Consider the following 10,629-nt stretch of genomic DNA (forward strand, 5'->3'; position numbering starts at 1 on the left):
CCATGGAGAAAAGGGAGCCTTGTTATGCTGATGGACGGGATGTAAATTGCCAAGGCCACTCTGGAGAAGTGTATGCTGCTTCCTAAAGCATCTAAGTCCAGAGGATGAAGCAGAAGGAGGAGAAACAATGAGAGACAAGCCCTAGGTGTTTTGACAGGCAAATGTCACTCTAATTTTCAATCAGAAAGAAGAATTAACCAAAGGCTCAGCCTGCCCCACTGAAACAGAATAGGGCCTGAAGGAATCCTGCGATTTTGCAGAGAGCTCCCAAAAAAGCAAGATGAAAAATAGAGCTCAGGGGGCACTGCAATTCACAAACCTGCAGGGTTATAAATGATAACTATCGTCCAAAAATACATTGAGGTAAAGCAACGAAGAGGATTTGAAAGCAAGGCAGAATTGCAGGAAACAGTTTTCAAGAGCTAGATTGGACTCGCTTTTAAAGCACAAGAAAAGCGGCAGAATATCGACAATGATGCAGTTGGCCCAAAAGGGCGGATGCGTTTTTTCCTGGGGGAAAAACGCATACGCCCTTTTTGGCCAACCAAGCAAGCGGGGAGAGCAAATCAGCACGACAAAGAAGTCTCACTTCCCACCAGTCAAAAGGGCCATCCGAAAAAAAGTGTAAAAAGCAGAAATGCAGGACAGGCCATGGAGAAAAGGGAGCCTTGTTATGCTGATGGACGGGATGTAAATTGCCAAGGCCACTCTGGAGAAGTGTATGCTGCTTCCTAAAGCATCTAAAAACAGAGCTACAGAGCATAGGGCACTTCCACTCATGGGCGTATATCTTGGGAAAACTAAAAATCAACAAGAAACAGGCACCCCAAAGTTTAGGGCTGCTCTGTTTACAAGAACCTCGACTTTGGTACACCTTTCATATCCCAGGAAAGAGAAAAATGGACGAAGAAGTTGTGGTACTTACGTACAATGGAATATCACTCAGCCATGAAATCAATGTCATGAGGCTAGTAGCAGCATAATGAGTGGATTTAGGTAGGAAGATTCTAAGTGAAATAAGTCAAACAGAAAAAGAAACTTATCATAAGATATCACTTATAGAGGGAATGTAAAAATCGCTACACATGAACTGAATTACAAAACAGAACAGAGTCACACATTTAGAAAACACACTTATGCCTGCCTAAGGGGAAAGGTGAGGTGGGGTGATGCATAAAACAAGAGTTTGAAATTAGCACAGATACCATTCCATAAACCAAATATGTAATAGACAAGACCTACTCCTTGCTCAATGAACTGGACTTAACACCACCTATTCACCACAGAAGAATATACCTGATTAGAAAGAATCTTAAAACCTATGTATTGATATCTCTCTGTAAGTGAATCAAGTGTGTGTAAAGCAACATAAACACAGCAGTGAAAATCAGCTAAACCGCATTATAAAAATAAATTTCAAAAACAAAGACAGTGAAAGAGTGAGAAATTCTTACAAAATTCGTCCAGGGGCTGTGATTCAACCTGGACTGACCACATCTACAGCCACAGCTTGATGAGACAGAAAGCTGGACACTCTTGGGGATGAGAGGATTGGTGAGGTTGGGTGAGCCAATGCAGACCCTTTAAACTAATACTGCGTGCTACCCATTGCACGGGTCCCAACTCTCTAGGTTCAAGGGAATCTTCCTACAGCTAAAACATGCATGGGCAACCCAGAGGATGGTACACCGTGTGATCGGGAAAGGTTTCCTAAACGCACTTCATTTTTCATCTCCTGGTACTCGGGTTCACCATTACAGCCCCTTTACTAACAATCTCCCCACTTGGAGAATCAGCACCTTTAACCTCCTCTTTCGTACAGTTTGTCCAGAGGATGAACGGGAAGAGGGGGAACCAATGAGAGACTAGCTGTAGGTGTTTGGACAGGCACATGTCACTCCAATTTCCCATCAGGAAGAAGAATTAACCAAAGGCTCAGCCTGCCCGCCCCCCCACCCCCCACCCCCGCCCCCGGAACCACAACAGGGCCTGAAGCAATCCTGCGGTTTTGCGGCCAGCTCACAAAAAAGCGAGTTGGAAAATGGAGCTCAGGGGCACAGCACTTCACAAACCTGCAGAGTTATAAATGACAACTATCCTCCAAAAATATATTGAGGTAAGGCAACGAAGAGGATTTGAAAGCAAGGCAAAATTGCAGGAAACAGATTTCAAGAGGTAGATTGGACTCGCCTTTAAAGCACATGAAAAGCGGCAGATTTATTGCAGTGGTGGGATTAGAGTTGAATATTTACTTTCCTTTATTTACTATTCTGTGAAAGAGACCATAGTACCATTTATATAAGATTAAGTAACTTATTTCAATTAATTTATGAGTTCCTACAACCTTTCCATTTCTTTATATCCTACCCCGGTACTGAGTCATAATAGCAACTACTGTTTGCCTGGATTATGCTTAGTCTCTGCATATGCAGAAGCATCTATTGAGGAGTTCTTGGGTGACATTATTTAAATTTCTTATAAAACTTTCTTTGATAACTTGCTGATTTCACAGACACTGAATCACAGTATTTGGCTCTTGTATGATTTAACATTAAATCATTACGCAGAGGACTTTTGCAGAGGGAATTATAAACTCAACCATAGCATGTGCTGCCTCCTGATTTACAAAAGCATACTCGATAACATTTAGAACCAAGTTTAAAATTTGATTGGCATTAATACTACTTACCTTTGTCACTTGAGGAATGTTGATTCACAAAAAGCATAAAATAAAGGCGGGGGAGGATTCAAATTAGGATGCAAAAACTTCCTGCCCCTGAAAGTACTCATTTTAATTGAAATTCTCCATTGTAGTCTCTGACCAGTGTTCCAGGGTTTATTGGTTCCTAAAGAGGTGGAGGATGGGTATGGCCTCCCCAGGGGGAATTTCAGAAGAGGGCTGGTTGTCACAATGATTGACATTAAACAGGTAGAGATCTGGGATGCTAAATATCCTGCAATGTGTCAGAAGAAGGACTGCCCCCACTCCCGATCCCACCAATGGCAATAGCCCCTCCAGTGAGCAACACTGGAAGGCCCCACCCAGGTCATATCACATAGGATGATGAAGCACATATCCTGCACCTCATCAGGCAGACATTTCAGTCACGCTACAGCAATGAAAGAGGTTCATGTCACGCAGGGGTTAGATTTGGAAGGAGAGTAGGAAACCAAGGGATTTTTTTTTTTTAATACAGGATTATCGCTCTTTTATTTCAATAGGAAAATATTGAAGATGGCCTAGCGGGTATCTATCAATCTGTCATCACCAACACCAGCAAAGAAATGTCCTGTTTCAGTGACTTTCCAATACCTGAAGATTTTCCAAACTTTCTGCACAATTCTAGGCTCCTGGAATACTTCAGGATTTTTGTCAAAAAGTTTGATCTACTAAAATATATTCAGTTCCAGGTATTGTATTTTGGGGAAAGAATGGTTTTCTCTACATTAGTTTAGCTCACATTTAAATAGAGAAGTTACTCTGATAATGAAAAATCGGGAATAAAATAAAACATTCTAATTCAATTATTTTCTGAAAAACAACAGCACAGTAGAAAACTCAAAAAGTAGTGTCATTATCCCTGATATTATAGATTATATACCTTAACAGAAGAAAAACATCTCTTAAAATTAATGACTTGAATGATTATATTGACGGTGAAACTGCATTTAATACCTATAACCAATGAGGACTCCTACCCTCATTTCCTTTAAAAAGATATATGAAAAAAAATACCACATTGTTATTTCATTTTCTTACTGTCTCCATAAAAATGAAATTTCTTAGACAAATGTACTATATAAACTCATAGCTCTCCATTCATCTCAGAAGCCTGTAGAAACCATTTTGGCTAATTTTTTTATGCATTCTTCAGCAACAAAAGAATAACCATACCATTTTGAAATACAATTATAACTACCTTTCCTGTGTTTTCTTGAAAACAAATAATCAACGAGATAAAAAACAATATTCTCATTAAACATCCTGAATTTTTATCTGTAACCTACACTCTGAAAACTCGTAACTGTGCCTAGGAAATAAAATTTAAATTATAGCCTTGAATAAATAACTGTTAATGGAACTTATTTTTTTTAACACAGCTCACTTTCTCAGTAACTTTAGTTTTGTTCCAGATTTGTAGTACATTAATATGTAATAGTTGATTTGATAGACATCAATATACATAAATACCATTAAAATATCACATTCTATCTAATGTAGTTTTTCCCCAGTTTCCGTTTCTCTTGTTTATGATTTTAATGAGGTTGTTTTCTGGAGGTTGGAGAGGGCTTAGGAAAACTCACTTCTGTTTATTGGTCTCTGAGTTAGTACAGCCATAAGATGATGGAACTCAACTCAAACTATAAAAGGAGGTGTCCTCACTGAGTTCTGTATTGATATGGTGAAATCCCGGGAGGGAAAAACAACCAGGTTGCCTGAGGAGGGGTGAACCGGCTCAGGTCAGTCACATTTCTAGTAACTTCCCCAGTGATACTGAAGGTTGGTCCTCAAACCACATTTTAAATAGCAAGAATCCACAGTACTTTAGAGAATATACTACCTGGAACTTCAAATCTGAATCTTTCAACTGAAAATGCCCAGACATTTTATAGCCTTTTCATAAGCTTTATACTAACATTCCATGTACATTTTTTAATTGGAACAGCTTCAAACATTGCCAACCCAGCATTTTGAAAAATATATGAAAATTTGAAATGCATGTATAAGGGACTCAAACACTTGCCAACAAGAGGAGAAGCATGTCATTCCTATAGAAGTGAGAAAAGCTTTGTTTCCTTTGACACTGCTTCTTAAATACAGCAGACACACACATTTATGTACATTTTTAGAAATTCATAAACCTCAAGAGAGAAAATGGCATTCTAAAAAATCATGAAATGATAAATTATTTCATCCAAATGAGATCATGAAGTGTATTGCTAGCATGATGTTTTAAAAATAATAAATATGAACTTACCATTCATGGAGTGATGTCACTGTGCCAGGCGCTATGCAAATTGCTTCACAGGGAATATCTTCTCTAATAGAGAGTCTACACGGAAGTCAACACTTTTAAAGCTTCTTGATAAATACTGATTGTGTAATCACCTGAATGATGAACATGTATTTTGTATCTTGCCCAGACGTTGTCTTGCTTTTTCTGGGTCTCTCTCAAGTCCTTATTCAGTCCTTAACACTGGTAACCACTGCTGAGTCAGGCTTCTCGCACAAAGCACATCCTTGGTGGCACCTGCCAAGGAAGAAGCAGCAGGGCGCACTTAGCAGTCTTTGCCTTAAGTGGCTTGAAATGGATTCAGACAGGACCTAAATGGAATCAGACATTGCACTCTACCCGTCTCCACTCCCAGGGCACTGGACAAGGCCTCTGTTATGCCAGAGTAATTCTCAATGATGCCTCCTCTGTGTTAGGTTCAAGACAACCGTCCTCAGTGTGAAAAAATGCCTGGATTTCTCATCCACTGGCCAATGGGTGGTTACCGAGAGCAAAGGCAAGGAGCAAAGTGCTGTCTTTGACGCAATCATGGTCTGCAGTGGTCATCACATACCCCCTCACCTCCCACTGGAGTCATTTCCAGGTGAGGCCTGTGGGGATCGGATCCCCAGCTTTTGGGAGTAGGTGTCCAGGTACTTTATATTCAGGTTGGATTGTCAGGCAAAATTACCTAGCTACTGCAACTTGGCATAATAAGATCAGGATAGAGCTAGAAAGATGAGAGACTCCAAACACCATCTCTGTTTCTATTGAGCTCTTCAGGTCTTCATTATCAGCCAGCCTCCCTCAAAGTCACTAAATATTACTCAGTATTTCAGAGAATTCTCACTCAAATTGGTTCTCTTTTGGAGAGGTCCTTTCAGCCATGTGCTTACTTTGGCCTTTTTCTATCCTGCCAAACACCTGTGACTTTGCTACATCTTTGGAGACTTCCACAGAGCCATGCCCACAGCCAGGGTTACTGGAGAGAGTTTCTGGAAATAAGTGCTCCTACAGGACAGTGATGTTCCAGGGAGCACAGGGAAAAGATGGTACCTCCCAGGCCCTTCCCTCAGCGTATCTCCTTCCCAAGGCCTTCACGAAAACAACTGATAGGTGGTTCAGTCCATACCCCACATTATTCAAACCACCTGAGGAGCTTTTAAAGTTCTAATGACCTTCAAATATTCAATTGGTCTAGGGTAGGCCTCGGTCAATTAAGGGCTACTCAGGTGATTTCAATATTCAGCTGGGATTGAGGCTTACAGATCTAAGTGGAAATCTCAATCAGAATCACCTGGAGGGCTTTTAAAACCACAACTTGCTAGTCTCCACCCCTAGCATTTCCAACTCTGTAGGTCTAGTATGAGGCTGAGAATTTTTGCCTCTCTAACAAGTTCCCAGGTGATGCTAAAACTGCTGGCCAAGGGACCACACCTTGAGAACTAATGATCTAAAGGCTCTTTCAAGCAACCCACCATCAAACACAAATACTTTAACAAACTCATGTTGTCCTGCGAAAAGACAAAGATGCTTATCTTCAAAAAGGCTTATCCAGTAAGTTGCTGACTTACTGTAAAGTGGAAACTATCCTTCACCTTATATTGTGTCTTGTTTTTAGTTTATTTTAGTTTTTGTTTGCTTTTGCAAAATAAGAATGATGAATGTTATTCTAATTATTACACAATTGTGATAATAGTACTTCATAATATGTTTAAGAAACATTTAAAAGAATACATGCTATGTGATAATAAAGTATCATTGTACAGTCCAAAATAGGATAATGGGTAGCTGGAAACCAACACCTGACTCTGCTCTATTCATCAAAACCAATTGTTTGTTCTCTAATAAATATCTAAGCTGCAGCCTCTGAAATCAACTCTTTTGGTCCTGTACCATATGCTTAACCTAACATTTCTTATGTGGTTCATATTTTAAGTTTGCCAGTTGGCCTTGATACTGTAACTTCCTTAAGAGGGGAAGAGACAAAACAAATGATCTTCCCCAGAAAGGAAAAGCTGACGGTGCAGTTTTATTGAACTTATCTTGACATAGTTCATGGATTTCTCTTTTCTTCCCCCTAAAGGTATCCAGAAGTTCAAAGGCCAGTATTTCCATAGCCGCCAATACAAGCACCCAGAGGGATTTGAAAGAAAACGCATTTTGGTGATTGGAATAGGAAACTCAGCCTCAGATATTGCAGCTGAGTTGAGTAAGAAGGCTGCTCAGGTAAGATGTTCCCTGACTACCTTGTATGGTGGAGGAGAGGAAAATCCCAGCCATGTAACTAAGGCTCCATTACTCATTAATTGGTTGATTAGTTGTTTGGTTGCCCAGTGTGATATCATAGAAAATCTGGAAATCAAGAAGCCAGAGTTCATCTCCCAGCTTTGCCACTAATCAGCCTTGTAACCTAGAGGGAGTCATTTTCCTTCTCTGAGCTATGGTTCCCTCACTTAAGTTTGGACCAGATGACTTTCAGCACAGGAGGCCTTGTTTCTACCCAGGGGGCATTATGAGTTGACCTGTTCATCTTTGAGTGCGTGCCTTTTAGAAATTTAGTGCATATTTGAATTATATTTGAAATGTAAATAATCCTTAGTTTCCAAGAATCATTAAAAGAAAGATTAAACAGACAGTAAGATTTCCAACCATAATCACAGATATTTAGGTGCTCCCTGAGGCCTTCCAACCACTGTGATCTTTGCACCTGCTCAGGAATGACACAACTTAGCTTCCAGAGTCAAACATTACAAGGTACAGATAATGCTGACAGAGGGGATTGGGAATGGCAGAAAATAAAACCTTTTTAGAAGGACAGACCTAGGCAAAGATGGGGAAATAGCTAAGATTCCTCTCCCCAAAGCATCCCCTCTCAACAGGGCCAGGACCCAGGGGCCCTATCACTCTGATGTAGCCCAGCATCTTCTGGCTACACAGGAGTTGCAGTGGCCATGTCTACAACCAGCAAAACTGTCCAGTCCTGAGACTCATACTGTCAGGGCTCAAGATGCCCAGTAGCAAATGTGATAAAAGAACATAGTGCCTCCCCAGCAGGTTGATGAAGGGGTTCCACTGGGACCTGTCAGAATTAGCACCCTGGGGACGAGCAGGTCACTAACACCAGAAAGAGATTTACTAGACCCAGGAGGTCCTCACCTTTTTTGTGAAAAGAAACTACTTTTCACTTTTCAAAGCTTTCAAAGCCTCACACCTCAGTGTGAGGTGGCTGGACCTAGAGTCTGTCATACAGAGTGAAGTAAGTCAGAAAGAGAAGAACAAATACCGTATGCTAACACATATATATGGAATCTAAAAAAAAAAAAAATTGGTTCTGAAGAACCTAGGGGCAGGACGGGAATAAAGATGCAGACGTAGAGAATGGACTTGAGGACACGGGGAGGGGGAAGGGTAAGCTGGAACCACGTGAGACAGTGGCATGACATATATACACTACCAAATAAAAAATAGATAGCTAGTGGGAAGCAGCTGCATAGCACAGGGAGATCAGCTCGGTGCTTTGTGACCACCTAGAGGGGTGGGATAGGGAGGGTGGGAGGGAGACGCAAGAGGGAGGGGATATGGGGATATATGTATATATATAACTGATTCACTTTGTTATAAAGCAGAAACTAACACACCATTGTAAAGCAATTATACTCCAATACAGATGTTGAAAAAAACAAAAAAAGACCTCGGTGTGAAGAACACTGAGTGAGGAGGCAGTAACTGTAAAGTCTTGGAGAAGAGCCAACTCAGGTAGGGAGTCACAAAGCCCAGTCTCTTTCTCGTTGGGAATGCCTGCCAAGCTTGAAGAAGGGAGTATGATAAAAGGAGCTGACTTAGCTGTCAACCAAGGAAAGCTCTGTACTAGACCACTACATGTTACAGGTCAGTGATTTGGACTTAGAACAGATGATCCAAAGATATCAAATCTTAGATTGCAAGAGTCTATTTCCTTATATGGGCCTTGCCATGTAAAAGCCTGTCAGTCATGCCAGATTCAATATTAAGAAAAAAGCTTTGCTATATTTGTGTGCCTTTCACCTCATTAATCTTTAAATAGGATGTCTCTTCAATATTTATTGGATAAATAACATAATTGATAATTATGATAAACTGTCTTACACAGAGTAATGCACTCTCAGCCCTTCTGTGAGAAGAGATACATAGGAGCTAGTATGTAAGGGATAGAACCAGGTGCATCTGCAAAGCTTAAAATTATAGCCTAAACTCACCTTAGTCCTGAGTGTGCCCTGCTTCTGTTAAAGGAGGTTCATGTTCATAAGTATATGGCATGCTCTACCACAGTCCAAAAGCACCACTCAAAATACTATGGGATGGTGCTGAGTCATCCTCATACTTTCTCACCAAAAACCAGATCTCTGACCCTTGGCCTGAAGTATGCATCTCAGGGAAAGAAGCCTGATCCTAAATCCTGAGACATAGCACACTGTTGCAGCTAGTACAGCTGGCCAGATTAGACTCCCCTGCTGTAAAGATGGTGACAGCAGGAAGAGAATGAATAAAATAGGCAGAGCTTCCAATGTGAAACATGGATTGATCCTAAGGAAGAAGGGCAGACAATAAGTAATGGAAAGAGACATTCATGGAAATATTTGAAGTATATTATCTAATACCTAACCAAAGTATTGCCAAGTCAACAAAAGGGAAACAGCAGGAGAAAATCAGGATATAGGCATATTACCACACACAGACCAACAATTCAACACCATTATACCATTTTATGTAAGTGCTACCTCACAAGCTAAGGAGTTGAAGCCCCAGCAAAACTTGTCTCCAAATTCTGGCTCACTCCAGATATGTGGCACTATATGAAACTCCTCTCCTCCAGGCTAACTTTACAAAATAATAATACCTAGCAGTACTTATCACTTGCCAGGCAATATTTTCAGTACTTTATATATATTATCTCATTTAATCTGTACAATAATTCTATGAAGCAGGTACTATTTTACAGGGAGAGAGAAATGGAGGCACAGAGAGGTTGAAGTAACTCACCCAAGGCAACACAGCTTGTAAGTAGTGGGGCTGAGAGTCAAACCCAGGCAGTCTGGATCCAAAGTCCTAGATCTAGAAACCATGATCTTAAACTCCTAAGTGAATCAGTTTCCTTGTAAGTGAATCTTATGTGTTTATCAAGGACAGCCTTGTACAGCAGAACTCCTAGAGTTCTGGCATGTGAAAGTACTGGCATATAAAATTTTAAGAAGCAAGTCAAATATGCATTTGGTCAATGGGGGAGTAACAGTAAACAAGGTAAAATATATATTTGAAAAGAGATATAAATGCACACCTTGAAAACTAGGGAAATATAAGTATACAAGGTAAGGAATACATCTGGCATATACACACTACTATATATAAAATAGGTAATCAACAAGGAACTACTGTATAGCACAGGGAACTAACTCCACTCAATACTCTGTAATAACCTATATGGAAAAAGAATCTGAAAAAGAATATATATATATATATATATATATATATATATAAAACTGATTACCTCCTATATTAACTTCCATGTAAAGTAATATCTATGAATAGTAAATGTTAGATTTTTTTTTTTTTCTTTTTTTTTTTTTTTTTTTGCGGTATGCGGCCACTGTTGGGG

At 40.1% G+C, this 10,629-nt stretch overlaps 1 protein-coding gene across 1 annotated transcript in view; it reads left to right on the top strand.

Moving 5' to 3' along the window:
• The first annotated feature begins 3,216 nt into the window (after positions 1-3,216).
• Positions 3,217-10,629, top strand: part of FMO2 (flavin containing dimethylaniline monoxygenase 2) — a 13,428-nt gene continuing 6,015 nt past the window's right edge. Inside the window, 3 exon segments of the mRNA XM_028488085.1 lie at positions 3,217-3,411; positions 5,439-5,598; positions 7,081-7,223. Of these exon segments, the coding sequence (XP_028343886.1) occupies positions 3,286-3,411; positions 5,439-5,598; positions 7,081-7,223 (429 nt within the window). The 5' untranslated portion in view covers positions 3,217-3,285.

The sequence above is a fragment of the Physeter macrocephalus genome, chromosome 4 (assembly GCF_002837175.3).
Source record: "Physeter macrocephalus isolate SW-GA chromosome 4, ASM283717v5, whole genome shotgun sequence".
NCBI lineage: Eukaryota > Metazoa > Chordata > Mammalia > Artiodactyla > Physeteridae > Physeter > Physeter macrocephalus.